This window comes from Colias philodice, chromosome 13, assembly GCF_061535455.1.
Source record: "Colias philodice isolate Cphi_HAF_F1 chromosome 13, ilColPhil1 Martin Lab GWU primary, whole genome shotgun sequence".
NCBI lineage: Eukaryota > Metazoa > Arthropoda > Insecta > Lepidoptera > Pieridae > Colias > Colias philodice.
Genome location: NC_143098.1, coordinates 5,917,827 through 5,942,108, shown reverse-complemented (window position 1 = coordinate 5,942,108; position 24,282 = coordinate 5,917,827). Strand labels below are relative to the sequence as shown.

General features: G+C 30.2%; 1 protein-coding gene across 2 annotated transcripts in view; it reads left to right on the top strand.

Moving 5' to 3' along the window:
• LOC149483383 (uncharacterized) overlaps positions 1 to 13,683 on the top strand; it is a 32,057-nt gene extending 18,374 nt beyond the window's left edge. The window contains exons 3-8 of one of the 2 annotated variants that reach the window (XM_089702949.1): positions 7,487 to 7,558; positions 8,806 to 8,919; positions 10,770 to 10,878; positions 11,227 to 11,311; positions 12,085 to 12,183; positions 13,144 to 13,683. In XM_089702949.1, coding sequence (XP_089559075.1) covers positions 7,487 to 7,558; positions 8,806 to 8,919; positions 10,770 to 10,878; positions 11,227 to 11,311; positions 12,085 to 12,183; positions 13,144 to 13,455 — 791 coding nt within the window. In that variant the 3' untranslated portion in view covers positions 13,456 to 13,683. Of the gene's footprint in view, positions 1 to 7,486; positions 7,559 to 8,805; positions 8,920 to 10,769; positions 10,894 to 11,226; positions 11,312 to 12,084; positions 12,184 to 13,143 lie in introns of both variants that reach the window. The other variant, XM_089702948.1, reaches the window with a different exon arrangement.
• The last annotated feature ends 10,599 nt before the right edge of the window (positions 13,684 to 24,282 follow it).

Sequence of the window (24,282 nt, the reverse complement as noted above, 5' to 3'; positions counted from 1 at the left end):
TATGTAAATTTCTGTTTGCTGGTACAAGAACATAAACGCAATAATTGTTAACGCTATACTTACTTTTAACTTTAATTAAACTTTTAGCCTCTTTATTAAACTTTTAGCCTATTTATTAAACAACACTTTGTACGCCAAATTATCTTATAGATACCTCTTCGTATTTTTCTTTAAAACAAAGTATTTTTCAATTCCCTGATTTTTTTATTAAAAAACTATTCGTCAACGATACTATAAAACAGGTAATCGTCTCAGCATCATCAATGTTAGTTGGGTGTGCGTTTAGTTCTTGTGCCATGCTTTTAAATAATTGGTTTGAAATGTCTATTTATGATTGAATACATGTATTATATTATGTTGATAGTAAATTTCAATCCAAATTCCTCACCAAGTAAGCTCCTTTACAATATTGGCCCTTTATAATCTCGTGTTGAACTATTATCAATTCCGTTGTTAGGCAAAGTGTCAAATCCCTACATAGTTCGTATCTTGTAGCCATGTCTTTGTTCAATCATCAGATTAGCTTAAGGCTAGGGCTTCATTGTCAGCCCTTGATGTAGACCAGATAACAAACTCTTGACATGGAAAGCCAGGTCTATACCATTTTCCATACTAAAATTAATTAGTACATGTCTGAAAGTACTTCGACAAACACCGCTCCTAAGTCTACATAATTTAAGAAGCGCTAACATCAAAACATCAAGGATCTCCTCAGTTTTTATTATCAATCGTTATACTTCTTCGTAGATATTTAATACAAATTCCAAACATAATATTTATATTTGTAAAAGCGTTTTCTGAGTACGCAAAACTGGTAACAATAACACGTTAAATAAACATTGTGAAAGCTTGGATGAAATATATTCATTGGTCTTGGATTTAATATGGGCATGTGAAACAAACTTTAAAGAATTGAAAGCCTTATTTATTTGAAGATAGAATCCTTTTTCTTTTACATCGTGTTTCAATCATTTAGGAACATGCACGTGATCAGCTTTGTACGAGAATGTTGTTTATTTTTCTCAGAGGAAGGAACCTAGTAGTACAGTTAATAATAATATATAAATAGGGCTAAAACGTTTTACATTAAACTTTACCTTATATACCGTTTTACATTATATTTTTATTTTTCACTTATTTAAACAGGCTGAACTTTATACGAACACAGGCGAGGAAACTGATCATAAATAAGTTTCGGTTAAATTGATCGATTGGCAAACATACAAACAAGGTAGATAACTTATTATGAAGTGCATGTGAGATGCCTCCGGAATCTGTTAATAGATAGTATTATTAGAGAAAGGTACTTTGGTACTAATGAACAAATTATTTTATCGTAAAATAATTTGTTCTCTAGTTTTTTTGCGCTCTAGTCAACAGTTTTACTAAACAGCATTTAGTTACTTTCAAGGAAAACTTAACCTCTTTAAATAAGGATAATAAGAACTAAAACTTTATAATGCTTAAACAAGTATCATGAGACTGAGAGCTTTAAGAAAATTAGTTTATTATAGTTACAAGTTACCTGAGTCCTGAACATAGCCTAGGGAATAATTAATATGCAGTCTATTTTGAAAGGAGTTCCGTTATACTTATAGATATTATATAGAGGAAAATTTTGAGTTGTTGTATAATGTTTTACACTTCTGATATTCAAATTCAGAATCTTGGTGAAAGCAATTAATGAATTTGATACAAAATCTTAAAGTTACCAATTATGGAAAATCTTGTCTATCTAATGTGATAAACACCAAGTTTAAAGCTGATTGACTGGGTTCGGGTGTGGATGGTGTCTGTATGTAATATTTAAATATAAAAAAGATATTCCGTTTTCTTATTCACATCTTGTGAATCCATCTCTAAAGAAAGTTTCTTTTTTTAATACAATGCATATTTTAGAAATGAATCTTAAGCGCTCAGCTAAACAAACAGCTGCATTATTTAAATAAGACGGAAAGAATACGTAAAAGTAAAAAGGAAATAAATCCGTTGACTGCGGTAGTGAAATTTTCGTCCGCCTTTATTAAAATTTCAGTCAATCCAGAGCAGGCTTAGTCGCATCGCTTCCTTCTCGAGGCTTCTCACTCAAAAATAAAGAAAAATAGAATTTAAAATTTGCAGTTTAAGAGTTATATTATTGGCAGAAAACTTACATATTGATGTGAGATGTGGGATATAGTGATATAATTATACTTCTAAGATAATTTAAAAGTTCATAACAAAATTACGCATTACCAACGTACGGTGAAGTTGAACTATGGCATTTTGTAAAACTTCAATAAGACCTTTTTTAAAATGCTATCAAATTTTGATAATGTTTGTATAATTAGTTAAAACCATACTTTTTAATAGACAGGATTTGTAAAACATATAATTTAGCCTAACCACTATTTCATTACAAATTTCTATACAATAAAATACACAAATTAGTTTCCTACATTACCCCCGGGACCATTACTAAAACGCAATTAAGAAACTCGTTAGTAATTAAGTGTAAGTGTAACACGCCCAAAATGGAGATAGGTACTTTAATTTAGGTAACATGAAAAACACACAATTTGGGCATTTAAAAAAAACCGATAGAAAAGCCCCGTTTTAAATTATTTCAGAGTTTCTTGGTTTTGAAATCATTTTCGTCAAATGAAATTTTATCGGATTTATATGAAACTAGCTTTCCGCCCGCGGCTTCGCCCGCGTTTTCAAAGAAAAACCCGTTCCCGTAGGATTTCCGGGATAAAACCTATCCTATGTCCTTTCTCGGGTATCAAAATATCTCTATACCAAATTTCATGCAAATTGGTTCACTAGTTTAGGCGTGATTGAGTAACAGACAGACAGGCAGAGTTACTTGCGCATTTATAATATTAGTATGGATTATAACAAATAGGTATAATAAAAGCTTTCCTTCGTTGTATACTCGTATTTATATCTACAAAAATATTTAAGTCACACTCAATAAAGGTATATTGAGACCAAAATAATTAAAGCTTCACTTTTTTCTTATATTATATTATCATAGACAGATATTATACTAAACATACTTCTTAGGGCTGATTTTTCAATCCTTGGTTAAAACTTATTCGTCGAATAATGTATAAAACTACCATTTTAAAAACGTATTCTCATTGCCCGTATTTGACAGTTTACGTGACACTTTAATATTATCGTGTAATACTTTATTGGACGGATAAGTTTTATCCAAGCATTGAAAAATCGACCCTTAGACTAACAACGAATTTTAAACTATAAAACTTATAACCAAGGTATAAATAAATACCCGATCCTCAGTAAATATTGTGCGCACTTGACCTTTACATAAACAACCCAAGGGCCGTTTCCGAATTCTTTAAAATGCAATTTACAAATCCGGATATTTATCCCTCGAGAAATAAGTATCCCAATTGAATTGTAAAAATTCCGTTCGGATCGTCGTTTGTGAATAATGAGCCGAGTTAGTCTGTAGTTTAGGAAGAAAAGGGTTGACGTACGTAAAAAAGCCTTTCTTCTTTTTCTTATATCACTCTTTTGCTACGTTTTAAAGAATTCCTAAAACTTATGACAACCTGGTACACGTTTGCAATTCACCTCAAAACTCTATGGATATTTCGAACGCTATAATAGTCTATCCACGAACACAATACTACAAATTACATTCTTATATAACTTTCTATTTCTTATATTGCAGTAAAACAAAATAATCTAAACGAGAAGACTTGGCACAATTTCCTTTCCGAACCAAAATGCGACAGCTGCAAGTGTAGTTCATCATTGTTATCGTTTCTCCGTTATTTTCTTATTCTAAACGTTATGAACGTTTCAAAAGCAATTTTATTTAACATTAATTTTCATTGTGAGCAGTAAAAGGGATGTTATTTTATCCGAACAGCGTCTGTTTTCCTTGATAATTATACGCCCTACAACAAAAATTAGGGTCTCGGCAATTAAGCAATTACGCTTTCAAATGAAAACATAATTTCAGTAGTTAAATCGCGGTTTGCTAATTACTATTGAATGTTTTGTTTGCACAACATATTTCATAGATTGTTAAATTTAAAGTAAAATTATTATACTCACCTTATTTTTGTTCACCTTACCTTACTTTAATACAATTATTTTAAGTTATTATAATTAACAATTTATTGTTTTAAATTTTTTTTCCCTTTTTGGAAATCGACATTTATATATAAATATAGTGTGCTACACTATAGTGTGCCAGGCTTTATTTGCAAACGATATTATGAAACTACACTAAAGTAAGTATAAAAGAAACATTCGAATATTAAATAACGGCCAAAGCGACACGCAAAAAGAAGAAGTATAAACAACCTGATTTCAACAAACAATTTTATTACCAAGCTTCCATAATACATTCTCATTGATTTATAATAAACCTTGAAATAGGACATGCAATGCCTGTTATTGTGCGTCTAACTTTTTGAGTACCCATAAAGTTTCAACGGTACTAGTAAATCTTTCAATTTTCATAATATCGTCACAATATTGAACAAACGGCAATAACCTATATTTTATATCTATCATCTATTATTTAAAAAATATCCTACTAAAAGTTGAATATCACTGAGACGTCTGCTCCTATTTCTACCAAACAAAGCTAGGAATTATCTCGATTCGTTCAACTTTTAATAAAAAAATAAAAAAAAATTGGTCCTTTGATTTAGAACTAGCGGTTCACCCCGGCTTCGCCCGTAGTACATGTTTTCGTTTTCTCTACATAACAACCATCCTCGTACTTCAAGGAATATTATAAAAAAAGAATTAACGAAATCAGTTCAGCCGTTTTCGCTTACCAACACATTTAGCGATTCATTTTTATTATATAGAAGATCTAGAATTCTAAAACCCATACTACATTCACAGGCACTTCACAACCATATACATATTTCTGCTTCGGACGTTATATCTTCTTGTGAGACACGAAAATCCAATTATACACGATTAAATCGAAATTTCATATGCGCTATCAGCATTTGTGAATCTTTCAGTTATTACCTTCGAATGTAACAGTACATATAGAAGGAACCTTGACCCATCGGCTCAGTAACGCTACCACAAGAGATAAAATCGATAAATTGCCCTAATACCGCTCACAGAACTTAACAAAGGAGTTAAGAGCTAAGTTTTAGTTAGCTTCAGTTAAATGTTGCCTTATAAGGGCGGAACTTTATCAGCACTCAGCAGCTTCCTACTGACAATGCTAAGCATTGATGCAATAATATAGGCATAGAAATAGAAGACAAAAATATATAAATATATTCAATATTCGCTGTTTCGAACTTTCTTAGTATAGTGTAGTGGCTTTAATGTGATACCAAGTTCATATTAAAGGCAGAAGACGTTTTCCTCAGTACTAAGCCTATCCATCGTGAGGCTCATAAAATGCGTTCCTGTAAATTATATCCTTCATATACTTCAGAGGGTTGGAATACTGATCATACTGCATTATCTAAGGTCACTCTAAGGTTTAAAAATAATACCTATATATTTTTTGAAATACGATTATACTAACCGTAAAATTTAGAAGAGCGAATATTATGAACAATTAAATATTTATTTAATGTAAAACAACAGCATTTGTGGTGTAACTCGATCCACTGAAAAACTTTACACAAAGCTTTACTTTCTACGCATTAAACTTCTGAACTTATAATGGAGTGAAAGTTTCGTCTTTCATCTTAAAAAGTAGGATTACTACTTTTATTTGTACATATTTTCTTTAGGAGATAAAGTAATATAAAAAGTATTTGTTGTTTATGAAGTCATTTAATACCTTATAGATAAAGCTTTCTGGTTTTCATTATTTTTTTAATATAACTTTTGCTATTATCATGTACTGTAAAAATATTTTAAATTTTGAAACAAAAAAGGAGCTGATCCCCTAAAGCTTTCTATTTACTTATCGGACTATCTCGAAAGGTTGAATGAATTCATTCAAGTTTCAAATTCAAATTCAATTACTTACCTAAATGTTAGAAAAATATAATTGAATAATAAAATATCTCATTCGTACTTTTTACTTTAAACATTTTTTCAGGGACAATTTATTTACATTGACTTTATCCTTGTTTTGATCTCGACATATTAAAGATAATTCTGAAAGATGTTTAAAAGCTCGAATGAAAAATGGTGTAAAATGGTACTTGCAGAAAATCTCCATAATCTTATTGATACTGAGTAAATATTATATTCATTTATATAGATTTATCGATAAATGTATAGAAAAATGTAAAATTGCTTGTTCATGTACAGTTTAAATCTTGAAAAGTTGGGAATCGATTGAGTTTTGACACGATTTATATTATAGGTAGAATGTTGAAATATTCATTTATTCCTCCTGACTTCTTCTCCGTACACCGTAATGATTAATGAAGTTACCTAAATAAAAAATAGAGCTAGTTTATAAAAAAGCGTTTCCTGAATTGAATTGAATCGAAACACTTTTACGAAGTTAATTTCTCATCACTATTTGATATTATGAACACGTAGCATTTATACCAAGGGAATGGTATACAATTATGTAGGGAACCAACTAATAATGTTACGTAATTCGATAATATCATATAGGTATATATAGGTACAGTGGAAGTGTTTGTTTGATCATTATAATATTAAGGTATTGCAGCATAAGAAGATAACAGCATTGTGTTTTTATTGCACGCCTCATAAGCGAAGCGTTGAGGTGGGTACTACTGTCACTTCGCGCAAAACATCTGATTTTTCAAACTTAAAATGTCTTTATGTATCATACATTGCACTTGTAAGATAATGCATACACACACATATTAAGAAAAAACACTATTTTTAACATTCATGATATTTTTGATGTCATTTTTGTTATTTAAACTAGTTAAAAAACAGTTTAAAAAAGTTCTGTCTTGGACGTCCGTGTGTCTGTATGTGCGGAGGATTTTCTTGTTAACACGATAGCGACCGAAATACTTTACTAATCGAGTCTTTTTTTTTCTCTTACGCTTGAGTATGCTCAGGAATAGAACCCTTTCATTTTTCAGGGTCTGATTCGATGTGGTTTAATTGTTATTAAATAAACAAAAATAATAATTAATAAATAATTATTAAAAAAAAATTATGAGGCGTGCACTTTTGGATTTTCCAAACTATTTTCCTTTTGTCATGGAAAATATTTCACAGCTTGTGTTTCTGTTAAATATCGACTAAGAGACTTAATTTTATTTAATTTGAAGTAAAACGTATAATTTATATACTCAAGTAATTTCTTCTGTAAAGTATGTTTTGTTAACGAAGAGGGTAAAATATATATATGACTAGTTAAATACCGCGGGCCCTGGACCAAGTTTCGTCTCCAGGTACTATAATCATGTCCAGAACTGTAAAATATAAAAAATATGTTTAATTGAATACAGCATTCAATTCGAAAATACTTTTACTTACAAACAGTGATATTATTTAATTTAATAACTGTTTCTAATATGGCTCATTTATTTTCTAGATACATCCACTGATGCGAAATCCACAGAAACAATAACTCGTCAAACTCCTTCACCATCAAGAATATCTGCTGGTAAGTTCTCTTTCTTTCTTTTACCCTTTTATTATAGTTATCAGCCAGTAATCAAAAGTGCTAAATAATCAAGTTTATATTATTATACTAACTTTTACCTTGAATAATAAACCGTTTTAGAATGTGCCTCAAGACAAAAAAGTCACCGTTTAGAGTAGTATAGCGACAAACAACAGAAGAAATATATATATTTATAAATATAATATATATAAAATGGGATCCAAAATATATTTGTAAAAAATCTTTACAAATATATTTTGGATCCCATTTTATCGAAACTGCAAAGAATCTATGCACTCACTTCATAACATAATTATATGTAAATAATATGTATGTATATCAACATGCTTTGATAAGCATGATTCATAGCAGAATACTTATTTAAAAGCAATCTAACAGCCTAGTTAATAGCGGAAGCTGTAAGCGATTGCTGTTTCTGAAGTCTTAACGTTATCGCTAGTAAAGTTTTTATAAAAATAATGACCTTCGTAGCAGTAAAAACTCCTATAGGTAAATTATCGACAATTAATGATATTATACATAAACCTATATCATATATTATTTTAGCTTAGGTACTAATTTATACCCTAAAAAACCATAAATGCTATTTAATAATCGAATTAACTTATCTATAAAACGATGACAAATTACTCTTCATTGAACCAGACAAAGGGCAAGGCCATTTTAATAATTGTTCGAATTTCTATTTATATCAATGGATTACCAATTGTACAAATTAGTCTTATGAATTTAAATGTCAACCTCGTGGACTTATTAAAAGGGTTTATAGACGTCAATTCAGTATTTCCTTGAAGGCCAATCTTGATAATCCAATTAACAGATTTTAGGAGATCAATAAAGTAAATTAATGAATTGTTTTATATATTTAAAGACATGTCTTACCGCTTACGGAAGAACCAGAACGGAGTTATAATTTCTATTCTGTATCGAACAAAAGTGTAACATAACTACTTGTCGAGATGTTTATAAAATTGACTTATATAGTAGGTATATTTTGTGTTTAAAGCCAAATAAGAAATAAAAATTCATCATAATTTCAACAAAAAACACTTGAGGCTTGATTTTAATTATCTACAAAATGTACACAAAATTAAGTACCTAACATATTATATTTTATGTGTATAGCCCAATTACAACTTAAAAATTTATCGAAATTTCCACACGCTTATCAGACTAGAGTTTAATATTAGATAATCCTTTAGATAATTGCCCACTAAACTCCACAGAATGGAGTGGTGCGACCGGCGGTCCCCCAGCGGAGGTGATCCTCCGTCTCCATCCGACTCCCGTCACACCATACCCAGTGCAGAGCCGCGGGAACATGTCAATTACTGAAATAGGTGAGCACTTGAAGTACACTTAGTACTACCATAGATTATATTCTATACAAGGTACCACTTATACTATCTGTATGTTAGGACTTGTTTAGCAGTCCTGTTTGTGACACCTAATTATAAAATCACAATTATCATATTAATTTTTGGTGACTTAAGTTTTAATAGCTTAGTTAATTTAATAAAAAGTTCTTATTATATTTTTTCTATTATAGTAACTGAGAATTTTTCGCAATAGTTTTAAATAGTGTGCCAGTGTTGAAATATTTTTCATACTCCAATAAATCGTTGAATTTGAGGAAGAAACAAATACCTATTTGAAATTTTGACTTTTTAAGGAATATTTTCGAAAATATCTACAGAGCTTATTTATTTAATATTTCATAAATGTAAACTGTTTTTAATTCATTCCACACTGTCGGTACCAATTTATACCGATACGTGAAACCTCGTTTATTTAAATTTTTATAGTATCCCTAAGGATTTCATATACATATTATTATTTATTCATTCATAAATTATAAACGTTTTTTCATTTTTTTCATATCACCTTTATATTTTTGTTATTTCTATTATATTTATTTTATCCCTAAATTGTCTACGTTAAACTGCCTCGAATAGGTCTTGGCAGAATATCAGCGTCATGGTCTCAGAATCATGACATTATGCTAAGCCAAGGCCTTGTCAGGGAACATCGCTTTTAGTCTTTTTATTTGTTTTCATAAGTTGTGTATTACTTTTAATTCAATTTATTTTAATTTGCAGTGATAAAAGTTGTTTGATACTAACACTTTTTCTATTATCACAAAATTACTCCCAACGTTAGAAAGTGAACCTGCCATGTGCATATTTTCGAGCGATGTTTTCAATTAACTTTTTAAAATTGAGACTGAGTCATTTGATTTTTGTTTTCCAAAATGCATAATATAAAATCAAATTTCAAATATCTATTTGAAGATATAACATAAAACTATAAAGTATAATAGAATACATTACATAGTCGAAATAACCAAATAGACACAGAACAGAAGTCAATATTAATTCCGAGAAATCTTTATCAGCAAGCAAATCCGCATTACGGAACACTTGAGAGAAATTGCTGATATAGCTCTCAAATCCGATGATTCAGTTTAGATTCCTACTGCAAATTATCTTAAATTAATGGATTATATCTTGGAGGCCGTTCTGAAAATATCCAATTACGTTTTTTTGAATTATTTGATGGATTGTAAGAGCTTTTTGATCTATTATTATAGAAAAATTTTATTTCCGTTATGTATTAAAAATAAACATTTACTACAGTAATTCGTACATAATTGAAATAAGATTATATACGACCATTATTATAATCTTCACTTAACCTCTCGCATTTATTTTAGGATTGCTTGGAAATGCCACATAAATTATCTTTATCAATAGCCTGAAAAGAAGCTTCTACCGAAAATAACGAGCCGAAAACCGTATAGTTTACTCTTTTCAAATACAATCTTCACATGTATCATTAAAAATACATTCGCCAAATGTTCCTATTTTCCATTTTGAGACATTGTTTGCCCAATTTATCTAAATCAATTTCTCATTTTTCTAGCATAAAATGAAACGTAATAATTCAAGTAAAATTTAGAAGAAGTTTTTAAATTGTCATGTAACATATCACATTAATGTACACATTGAAGTTTTTCAGCATATTTATTACATGTGAAATTGAAAAAAAAAAACTTTGATCACAGTTTAGGTACTTATAGTTTAAGAAGTTGAGCTCAATCGGTGATCTTTTTTTAAATCATGTACAGAACTATTTAATATATGGACTATTACGCTGATTATTATATAGAATATTATCTCAATTTCTACAGATGGAAGTGCAATAGTAGTTCGAGCCGAAGAAGCCCTGATAGTAGCATTCGTGCTACTCCTGTGGGTAGCGGCAATCGCTCTATTTTTCAACCGCTGGGGCAAGATCAGGTGCGTCTATAAGCTGTACGTAGATTTTGTGCCTTATTTATGCTTTTTATCTTTATTTAAGCTTTTAATTACTGGACATTTGTCTTTAGGTACTACTAGCGTGTTAAATAGCAGATACTCTTTAATATTTGAAGAATTGTAATAAATACATGTTTAAAATAATGATAAGTGTACCAACATTAGTAAATTTATAAATAATAAATAATAGCTGCTTCAATGTATGTAATTACATAAGATTATTAGTTTCTTTACAGCACATTTCAGATAATAAAACTTGCGGTTATGTTTTAGAAATGCTTGCAAATATTCCCGTTTTCAATTTTATTACATAAATAACTCTTTTTGCAGAATGTTAGAACCATATCAACCAAAATTCCAACAGCAGCATCGTCAGAGTTGCGTGCTCGCTGAGACAGTCTCCGTGCCACCCCTTGTAAGAGAATTCAGAGTATTTTTACATATTTTATTTATTGAAATAAACATCTATACTAATATTATAAAGCTGAAGAGTTTATTTGTTTGTTTGTTTGAACGTGTTAATTTCAAGAATTACTAGTCCTATTTGAAAAATTACTTCGGTGTTAGATAACCCATTTATCGAAGAAGGCTATAGGCTATATAACATCACGCTAAGACCAATAGGAGCGGAGGTAAGCGCGTGAAACCGCGGGGCGCAGCTAGTTATTTATATTATCATTTTCTTCTTTATGGTATTTGAAATTACCTTTTGGTCGATAATCTCGAGTGGTCAATCGTTGAATAAACCGCATAATGAATTATTCAAATATAGGTTGCCTTTGAGCTTCGAGCACTACAGTATTAAGTGAAAATTTGTAAATTCTGAAATTACCCTGAAAATGAATTTGACTAAACATGCAAATTCAAGAGCAATAGAAAGAAAGAAAGAATAAATTTTTATGTGTAAAATAGCTACTAAAATATGAATGTTTATATTATTCTGTTTTACTTCCGTGTACATCTATACTAATATCACAGACTAATAATAATATACTACGTATCTAATATTATAAAGCTGAAGAGTTTGTTTGTTTGAACGCGCTAATTTCGGGAACTACTGGTCCGATTTTAAAAATTCATTCGGGGTTAGATGGCCCATTTATCAAGGAAGACCGACCAACAGGAGCAGAGCATTGCGGGCAAAACCGCGGAGCACAGCTAGTAAATAATATAATGTGTATTTTATAGCATCGAGCGTCACTCTCAAGGGGGTGCGTGTCATACGACTGTGGGGGGACATTCTCTGCGTACCAACCGTGTGGATACCTTGCTCATAGACCACGACAAGTAAGTATAATTTTATAAAATTGTGAATTATATCATAGTGTTGTGAAGGTAATATTCGATTGAATAAATAAGGTGTAGAACTCAGTGCAGAAGTTAATGTGTAAGCGAACATAGAAGAACTAGGTTTGATCATGGAGATGTCATATAAAAAGTCTAGTCTGGCAGCTAATTAATTAATTTTCCTAAACGCATTCCTTCCCCAGATCAGTTTTAGGATGGATTTTATGATCAGCATAGAACATAGGTTAAAATCATGGTAAATGAGTCTAAAAAAAACTCGTCTCATAATTCAGACATACGAATAAAGCACGATCAATAAAAGCTCTCTTAAAAATGTGATATCGTTGAATCACGTGATGTCCATTGTATCCAAAGAAAGGGCTTAGTACATATTTGTGCTGAGTGAAGATTCGTGTACGTATATTTGACTCCTTTCATTACATTATGCTTGAATGCTAAAGGTAATTATTACGACTTACAATTCCAAGTCGAATATTATCTTCACAAAAGATACACGTATTTCTGAATATATTGAAAATGAATGTAAAGCTGTGATATTTGTATTGTTAATACCCATATCGATTCTAGGAATAACTTCAAGAGGAGTAGAATCAATTACAGTTTCAATTTTATTTCAAACTCTACTGTGGTAAGTGGTGTGGTGTTTTGCTTTCATATGGTTATTCCTAGAATTTGACTGTGTTAGATTTTACACGAGTATTATATAACTAATTTTAAATGCGATACAGATTTCAGTCATTCCGTAATCACGCTCTTTATAAAGGGTTCGGAACGTGGTGATAAATAATAAATGTAATTAATAAAAGGCGTTTAAAATCAGTTAGAAAGTTCTTAATTTCTAAATGGTAAGGAATAACCGTTATCAACCATATCTTTTATTATTAGTGGAATCTGCAACAATCTTCATCTGTTTTTTACTTTTTTATAACCTCTTTCCAGAACTCGGTATTCGTAGGTAGTATGGGTGGTATGGCCCTAATACCGGAGAGTCCCCCGCGGCGCTCGCGCTCGGCCGCCGACCTCCCCGCGCTCACCCCCTCCGACCACGTCCCCACCACCTCTAGGTCCTCTAGAGCTGCCAGTCTCCACACTGTAGACCTTAGAGTATGTGCGCCTTCACCACGCGCGTCTAGAGCTGCAAGTCTACATTCCGCTGTCGATGTTCCCTCTATACAGGTCCATGTTAGGGGATCGGGAACCAATATAAATAGGCCAAGAAGTCCGAGACGGTTGACTATTACTAACGTGTAAGGAGATGTTTATCGTGATGGACCAATGCTTTGTTTTTCCTTTGTGTGAATTTAAAGCTGTTTTGTCTCTTTCACACTTTAACTATTCTATGTAAATAAGAAAGGGACAGAACAGTGATTTCTTATTAGCGTTTTAGGAGGTTATTGTATAACGTTCTGTTAACTCAAATGTAAAACTACTGTGAATATTTTGAAGCTTTATTTTTATATATTATGTAGGAATGTGACTGTGGCTAAATAGATTTAATTATTTAAGTATATATGTAATATAAGTTTAGTCCTTAAGCTAATCCTTCAATTTTCTTGTAGATGTCTTCGTCCTAAAGTCTTTATCTTCTCATCTTATACTATGTCCTTGTCCTTTTAATGTATAGAGTTATATTTAATAATGTAATATTTTTGTCGTGAATGTTCTCTTATTACATTATTTTTAATTTTATACATCGTACATGCAAATTTATCTTGAAAAATAAAAACATAGTAAACCAAATAAATTAACAGTTATTGTACAATCCGTAATTCTAAACTTTAAAGTTTAAACCCTATTTGGAAAATCGCTGCCTAAATTCCATTAAATTTAAACCACAAACGTATTCAATTGGTTTTGTATCAATAGAATTGTGTTTCAAAGTTTAAACTGTAGTTTCGGTACTAGTATAGTATTATATTATCTGTGGTTTCGGTCCAATATTTTCTAACGGTGCATTTACATCAAACGAACATAGAGCTAGAGCTAGAGCAAGAGCATTCTTTCGTGATCTATTTAGTGTAAACAAAAAATTGGTTGTCTGTAAAGTCTGTTTACTGACGATAGTTGAACGTGACAAGGTCCGATTGTGCTTCTTTGTCGCTCGTTCCGCGCTCTCGCTTGCACTTCAAGCCATACACGGAACGCCTCAGAGCGAGTACGCCGCATGAGTCATGTTTTTTCGTGCGTGCAGCCGGCTCTATCGAATTATAAGACGTTGTCACGTCAAAAACTCGTATTCAGTGTTAGAACATTGCATATAATATTTTCGAACGCACTAAGAACAACGAAAGAATACACTAAAATAATTTGATATACATTGGGGTTAGAATGAGCATTCGCTCGTTTGATGTCAATGTACCGTGACACGTTGTTTGATTAACATTTAAATAACACGTGTGTATGGAAAATATTGCTTTTTGTATTGATTATTAGTTTATAGAATGGATGCTATTCATGATCTGTGTGTGGGGTCAGATAGTAATAAAGAAAACGTTTTATTTGAAAATCGACTGAGGCTTTTAAAAGCACTTACTCGTGGTAGCATGAACTCTTATAAGTCACAATAAGTGTATGTGATAGCAGCTTTTTTCTTAATCCTCAAATAATTTGAATCAGAACTTAAAAGTTTAAGTCTTATTACTTCACTTCAACCACGTCCAATGTAAATTATTCTTATTAATAATATAATTTAAGCTTAATTAAATTTTCTTTTTAAGTCTATAGAGTCATTATTTTTACACTTCTATCAGTAAATCACAAGAAAGTATTTGATTAAATTTCAATTATTTAGCCCTGCCTAATTCGTCCTTAACGTATCCCTTTTATCTTTAGATGTTCTAGATTCATATGCTTACTGTTTTCTGTTTTGTGATTAATTATATCCCCAAAGTTATTATCTTGTAAGAAAACGTATATAATAATTTATCAAGCAATTAATAAAAACTAACACGAATATTCAACTTTAGTTTAATTTTACCAGATATCTAGTGGTAATTAATTGTTTCTATTAGATGCTTCACCCGATATTTTTTATTTATTGTATCTGATGATAATAAATCCAATTACAAATCTTAATTCATGTAACCCATATTATTTATTATTAAAGTATGAAAATACAATACCTGCGTATTTATTTGCTCTACAAATATTTAATTGCTCTGTTTCATCATTCTTATAATTTAAATTCGAAATTTAATTGAATCTAAATCAAATTGAATCCATCTAACTAATTCTTTTCACAAACAGAAAACAGTAAGTCTTTAGTTTTTAGATTATAGAAGTTCCCTACTATTTATCCTCTTGCTCTTATAGTGTAATTATATTTATTTATTATATAAATAAATTGCCAAAGTTAGCAATTTGTAATTATCATATTCACTTAGATATTAAGGTTTTATGTATATCTATTATATTAGAGACTTTTGTTTCCGCCCTTTTTAAGAAAACCAACTTATGTCTCGACTTTAAACAAGTTTAAGAGATTAAACATAAATTACTTTTCAAATTTAAATTGTTTAAGATATGATATATCGATTATATACGCATAATTTATTAATTATAAGTAATATATCGACGACGAAAAGAAAATATATTTTGTCTATGCTTTTCCTGTAAACAAAACAATCGACTTGGCCTAATTCTAAAATTTTAATAATCTTGGAAACTAACAAATCAATCGTGCCTCTATAACATTTACTATTTACAATATCTAAACGTATATAAATATAAATTTCATAATATTAGATTAGAGATCAAAATATCTACCGAATAGGACTAACTGCGCGTTAAAAATTGTCTTTACTTACATACAACTTTCTTTCAACTCAACTATTATACTTACCAATTCTAAATTCATCTTCATTTAATGTAAAAAAGCAAGCAAAACCTCACAATATTTTAGTATAAAATAGCTCTTAATCCCTGTGTACATTAAAAATCAGTTCCAATATTCCAATAGCCTTTTGAAAGCATTTTATCAACTCAACCTCGGAAAATTGTAAAAACATTTTTCTCCCCGATGTTGCCTTAACAACGTTTGGCGAACGACACGCAATATTGCCTCCCTTATTGAATAAAACGACGTCAAATTTCATTTATTACAAACCTTTTAAATAATTACACATAAGCCTTCGTTAGCATTGGTGTTTGTTCGTTTTTAACTTTTATATTTTACTTCACATTATATGTACGTTTATTTAAATGCTTTATGTATTATAATTATTGACTTATATGTGATGTACGGAAAATGTAATGTTTTGTTACATAATGTGTTTGTACATATTAGCGAAATGCTATTTTGTTAAACGTTCATTTGCAATGCAAACTGTAACTCAACTTGACAGAATATCAATAAAATTTCAAGCTCAAATGGTTATTTCATTTATCTACCTCCAAACATATTTGCAGATGGAAAAGATTGATGCTTCGAAGTTGCCCGAACTCAAGCAACCGTCGCGTCGTGCCAACTTAATATATTTATATATACTATTATAAAGGCGAAAGTTTGTATGGATGTATGGATGTATGGATGTATGGATGTATGGATGTTTGTTACTCTTTCACGTAAAAACTACTGAACCGATTACAATGAAATTTAGCACACATATAGAGGGTAACTTGGATTAACACATAGGATAGGTTTTATCCCGGAAATCCCACGGGAACGGGAACTATGCGGGTTTTCCTTTGAAAACGCGGGCGAAGCCGCGGGCGGAAATCTAGTATTTATATACGAAGAGTATGGATAACATATGGAAGTATGAAATTGATTTAAAATTGTAAAAATATTAAATTAAATAACTGCCTATACATTACTTTTAATGAATATAAGGCAATAAATTTTTCATTTCATTCAATTCATTGCACGGCACGACCTGTGTGGTGGTGGTATGAAAGGGAAATAAATTAACACATTAAAACATTTTTTCTGCTTAATATATAGTGTATGCTCTATTATAAAAGTGAATTTTGTTCTTCAAAAACTTCATTTATATACCAAAAACTTGTATTGTTATATTAAAAGGTACAATTATTTTCGCATAGAAAGTGTCTCGGTACAAACAAAGTTGTATGACTTGAATGCGGGCTACAGGACCACGGTCTTTAAAACTTGTAATTGGATAGACTTGACTCCTTCGAGAAGTTAGAAATGGGCATTAAAATAACCTTCATATTTCATAAATAAAATAAAAATCAACTTATAGCGTAACTGGGTATTACATATAAGTAAATTCACCTTGAAATATACCTCGTTATATTTCGATTATTTTCTCGTGACTATTACATCTTAGCATAATTCGTTGTAGCGGATATAACACGCGATTAATATTTATTCAAGTAACCTTAAAAGCCTATAGCAATCATGGGATAATCGTCAAAAATAAAGATTTTAACCTATGTAAGAGAAATGTAAAAATAGGCGATATATCCGCTCTTCTCTTTAATTTTTAAAATCGAAACATTGACTAATTGTGATCACAATATCTGTTGAAACTAAATTCAGAATAACACAATATGAGTTATAAATCTGTTAAAAAATTATTATTTAAAAAGTAATAATACTCGACTAAAATTAATAATGTATTTAAAAATAGATTCATCATACCATGTTGTATCGAGTACGGGATTCCTACCAATAATTAAATTATCCCGCTCAATATTAAATTCCCACACGGATCAAATAATATTCAAAGCATGCAACTCAATACTGGATTATTGAATTTATAATAAGTTCTCAGCATTAATGTTTCTCTACCTATTGTTTCTCTATTCTAATATTCTACGCTAATGAAATTTAGTAGGTACACATATTAGAGGGTAACGGAAATCCCACGGGGACGGTAACTATGCAGGTTTTCCTTTGAAAACGCGGGCGAAGCCGCGGGCGTAAAGCTAGTAAATTATATCCCTAATTATTATAAGCGTTACCGATACACAAGTGTCAAAAGTCGGTTCATTCTTTATAGTCAAAAATTTTGATGAACATACAGAACGATCTCTATGTACAAAGATAGAACCTCCTGCTTTTGGAAGTCGGTTAAAAAAATGATCATGTACATTTTATTTCCAAATTTAATCAGAATATAAGCTCAAATTCGCATTAGAAAAAAGTTTCATTTAAAAATAACTCGAACCATTTAGTTATAAACCCTCAATTTAACTTTAAAGTAATATGGTTTAAATTGGGATAAGAAAATTGGTTCTTTTTAGAATTCGGTGTAATAAAGTTTTATCTGAACAGATTGAAACGAAAGGAAGATCATCGAAACATTTGTAAAACTTAACATTAACTATTTATCTAAAAAAAATATAGAGAGGTTTATTTGTTAATTGGTTTTTAATAGAATAAAAATAGACCCAGTTATACTTTGAGTTGTTTAACTCAAATATAATGAAATATCTCAAAAAAGTTGTAGCTCTTAAACATCGTAATTCGTAAGTATTATTGTGGTATTGTATAATATGATAAATGTGAGCTCTATTAATAGCACAATTATTATTAAAATACCTAATTTCAAGATAAACATCATTAGCAATTTCAGAATATATTATTATACTCATAGCTTCGCTAACAAATTTGAAGATTGGCTTGAATAAAATTAAATGGAGAGAGGTCATTGTTTGAATTTGATATGCATAATGCATATTAGACTTTTAACTGAGATTTTTAAAGGAAATACGTATAAAATGTTTTAAGGAATAATTTTAAAGGAATTAAATAAGTAATAGGAAAGAAAATACGCAGACTTGCTGTATAGTCAACTAACACTCATATCCATTAGCATTTACAACGATGAAACGAGAGAGTATTTGCAAATTAATTTAATTCAATTAAAGACGTAACCTTTAGATACGATAAGCTTTTACTGGATGCAATTTACTCTAAGTAGAATTCATTGCTAGTGACATATATGTCATAGAAAATATTATGCAAAAATCTTAGAAATAATATATTATTTCTAAGATTTTTGCATAATATTTTCTATAATAGTTCAAGTGTACCTTATGGTTAGATAAATGACTCTTAAGATAAATGAATAAAAATACATCAACATTTCGCAAATTCATCTCACTAAGAAGGCGCTATTTATTAGTGTTTGTTTTCCAGTCTCAAAAGAAAACAAACTAAATGATGGATCTCTTAAAAGTAAACAGCATCCGCGCACAAACATCCGCAAAGGGTGACTGATGCGTTGCTTGCGTTGGATGAAGAAATAACGATGTATCGATTTGATGAAACTAGAACCTTAGCTTTTTTATCACCTTACCTATTGCTGCAATCCTTCACCACCTTACTTTGGACTAAAAGTAGCATATTGAACATAATTTCTATAATTGAATGAAAAGGATGTGACCTGTGACACAGCACAATGTCACAGCACACAGCTTCATTACGGTAGATGTCACAAATAATACCTACGTAATAATCTATACTACAATAATAATAAACATTCTGCCCAATTTGTACTTTTTATGTGATTTGAAAAAGTACAATCATACACCTGCATATCAAATTATATAAAAAGTATTTTAACTGATGATAACCATACCGTTTAGATAAACCCTTCACTACTACATTTAATAAATTTATTTCACTTGATATCTCAAATCTCCGTAGAAGGCACCTACGCGGATGGATGGACATAACCTAAGAGTCGTGAGTCGTGACCTACGCTGTGAAAGCCCTAAGCTCATCACTGGACTTATTACAGTTGAACGGATGGCTTCATATACGATACCTAAAACTGCACGGTATTTAAATAGAAAATAACAATACCGAAGCATAATATAGGTACACGAAAAGAATCTCCTTTCATCATAAAAGCTTAAAGCTTGGTAAAAAGCTACTCATTATTAAAATATAAAGAAAGAAGATTTACCAACAAACACACAAATAATAACCATAAACAGGTTATTATTATAATCCTACCTCGGTACGTAATTCGCTTTTATCATTATAGTTTTCCAATTACAATAACGTGTAAGCAGTAATCTCTAATATTAACAATAAGTACCGATTTAGCGAATATGAATATTTATTAGTTAATAGTTATCTACCTATAACTATGAATGAAGTATAGATATCTAGTTAAAAGTTGAATACATTTATTAATGAAAGTACCTATTTCCAAGAAAGAATACATATAAATAATAATATCGCTTAAATTGCATACAGAGTACAGACAGCGCTTAAATTACAAAAGCACGAAAAAAAATATTTGTTGATTGTTCCTATTTAGTGTTACAAGGTTTTAGGTTTATTAAACTAGAATACATTATTTATAATTATACAGTACTTTCAGCTGTAGTCATCTAAACAGCAAACAACTTTGTTAATTAACAAGCCTCCGCCTCTATGCATATATTTTCATGGGCACTTTTACTATAGCTTTTCTTAACAACTTCCTAAGTGCAAAGTTTTACATTATTGCATAGTAAACAGTTGATAACTATTAGAATATTCCAATCTTTATAACATGTCGTCATGTACAGCTTATTTATAGCTTTGTTATCTTGAAATAAGTATTATCATTGTCTACCAACAATTTAAACTCGATTTTGTTTTTAGAAAAATGCCAAAAGCCCTAAAAAGTTGCAAGAATGAATTACACTTATAATATTAAAGAAAAATAAAAATGTGCTTTGAATGGCAGATGCTTATCTCTTATTTCCTGATACATACAATTTTTATGTTACTAAATGTGACCTACAACAGAACTGTTACATTTCATACATTTAATTGCCTTCAAAGTAGTCGTTTACCGGAATTCGTTTATAGATGTAATAAAAAACTGATTTACAAGTAAACGTAGCCGCATAAAAGGTAGCATCACGATTCACGGCGTATAAAACTTTATGATCAATGCGACACGAAGCGTATCAAATATCCTATACAGAGTTGACACATCGTTACATCAAGAAAATAGCTTGTTTTGTTTGCTGTTATATATATTATAAGATATACCTATCTACTGAATCAGTCAATGCTCCGAACATAATAGTCGGAAATTTCATAATACAAATAATACTAAAATGTTATGATTTACCACGTTCTCGTTAATGATTGACAACTATGAAATCAAGAAACCAAAGTATAAATGAATACATAAAATTCGTAGCACACAAGAAACAGCAATTCATTTAACACACACTAAATTCGATTTAGCACGTCTAGCAAGTACGAGTACGTGTACCAATTTTATAAGGAAATTTAATAAAGTATTCGTTTGAATTAGATTATATTGATACTTAAAAATATTATTCTGTAGGTTCACTTACTCCTTAAATTTATCAAGGAGGAGTAAGTATCTTACAAGTAATAGGTACTCAAATGATAAGTTAATACTTATCATATTGGCACCATATTCATGTAGTTTTGTATTAGAAAACATGCATATTTTATGATCGAAATCTGAATCTTCATCAAAATTACTTAATCTTAAAGTACCTTACCACGGATATCATTCGTTTTTTTTCTACTAAAGTGTAATAAATTATCTTAGGAACACTGAGACGAACGAGAAACAGTCTGAATACGAAATTAGGAAGGCTTAGATAGTCGAGGATTAATGTTCGATCGGTGTACGAAATAATTTAGGAATTTGTTAGTAATCAACGTTATCTAATGAATTCTAATAGATATTGCTTATTGAAGATCTTCATCGAGAAATTGAAAGCGTGGTAGCTCAGTGATTAAATAAAGTGACTTATCGAGTTATGTATTTATAAAATTAGTCTTTTATTTCCCAATGTTTTCCCACTAAAATTGCTACGTATTTTCCAAGACCCTTTTTATCAATTTTCGAGTAATTTGATCCTAATGGACAAGTAAAGGTCTGTTCGGTAGATAAATACTATGAAAATATTTCATAAAATCTGGCGCTTAGTTATCGCATCTGTGACTTGGGTCGCTAATCGCCGTCCTCAAGAGTTTTGAAACTTGCAACTGATATGAACCATAAGCCGGAAATGACAAAAATAATTAACGGATCCTTATTTTTAATAAGTTCAGTAACTTTACTTTTAATTGGTTTTGTTATCAACGATGCTAATTCGGCTATAGGTACATTAAAGTTTTTTTTAATTTCGCTAAGATATAAATAAAATTAAATATTAAATATCAAAATAATTGTAGTAAAAACAGAGTTCCATTTTTAAATTATAATAAACTAATTATTTTAAACCTTGGATTAAATATATTTATCAATTATTATGTGCAAGTAAACACCAAGCCGTCAACTGTGTCTACACACTTACTTAATTAAAAATAGTATATAATACATACCCTATAATATATATTGTAGTAATTAAGAAATAACACCAAAAATGTTTACCGTCTTAAGATTTATCAGTTCGCTACAAATTTCGGCTTAATTGAGTTTTCAGTTTCTAAGACCTGATCAATAAATCACAAGCGTGATATTTGTTTAACGTTAATTCGTTTTTAATTATATTTAACTAAGAAAACATTTTTAACCAATTTCAAGAAAAGGAGGAGGTTCTCAATTTGCCTGTATTATTATAGCTTAGTTACTAAAGAACTTTCGACTGGGTGAAACGATTTTGATAATCTTTTTTATTTGAAAGTGTCATGTGGTTCCATTAAAATTTGGTCTAATTCTAACAATTTGAAGGTTTCTTTTTTGTCAAAAAATAATAATTATTGTTTTTACCTTAGGCAAATAAATATCTATAGTGGGAATCAAATAATCCATAAGAAGACTGGATAAGTACGGGTGGCCATGGGTTAGCATGATGACAAATGGCTTTGAAAAACAAAGAAGTATTTTTTCGTATATTTCTGTCTTTTCACGGTGTGATCACTAATGCTGCACTGATTGATGCTTTAGTGATGTAGATATATGTTAGGTACTTGAAATTTTTATTTTTTAGATTTTTTTCTAGGTCGGTCTAGTTTCTAATCTTTGTATTTTTACTGCAACTCTGAGGCTATAACTACTAAATCTCCACTGGGCTGCAGATACCTCTCTGATTTTATATTATTTTATTTTTACGAATATATTGCATGCTTAATAATAGTTAAAAAAATTCAAAAGCGAAATTTCGTTAAAAACCTTAATTAGAGCCTACAACAGTTTACGCAACTTCTCTCCTAATAAAAATACAATTTACCGTTCGGAAAACTTTGAATGTTCTTGTTGCTCCAATTACACAAAGGTCTAATTGCACAGTTAAAGTAAATAAGGTTTAAAATTACAAACAAACGCTCACAATTCTAGTAGCTAGTGATTACAATGCGATGAAGATTTACGACGCCGCCCGCCCACGGTTCCTGATTCTTTCCCTTGTCACTTTAAGCCGTCTCCTCCACCAAAAAAATCTTCCGCAATTTCCTTCCTTTATTTATAGAGCTATTTTCGGTGCTGCATATTAAAGACGTATGAACACGGTTTCTTATTGCTAGTGTAGACTGAAATGTATGTTGCGTGGATTTTTTGTTGATGTTTATTTCACGAGGTCACGGAGCACTTCCTTGTTTGGTTTAAATAGGCACTATAAGTAACACTTGTACACAATGTTGACAGCTTTTCATATCTATTGTGATAATCTTGTGATAATGCAGCATGTATGATGTAAGGTATTTCTATATTCTATAGTTATTATGAGTCGAATATTATCTTAAATATTCTTTATAGCATAGGTGAATTTTATATTACTTTAAAGTGATTTTATTCGTATTTATGGGAATAATTTTATAGTCAGAAATAATAAACTTTGATAATTCTTGAATATTTAATATGTATCTTCTAACAATAGCGTAGTAGAAATAACATTGGCCACTGCCCCATAATTATAGAATAACCATAGAATCGATTTGACCATGTCTACGAACTTACTACAATTTTGTGGATCTTTTTAACAATTAACTATATCCGAAGTATAACTATGGTTTAAGAATAAAATATGATGTGTAAACTGTATCGAGTTACTGCTACAATAATACCTATTATTTATTTTTATATTGGTTCAATATTTCGTTAATAATAAACTTTATATGTATGTTAGGTAAATAGAAACTTATAACATCAATTGGCTACACTTTTCACTCATCAGTAT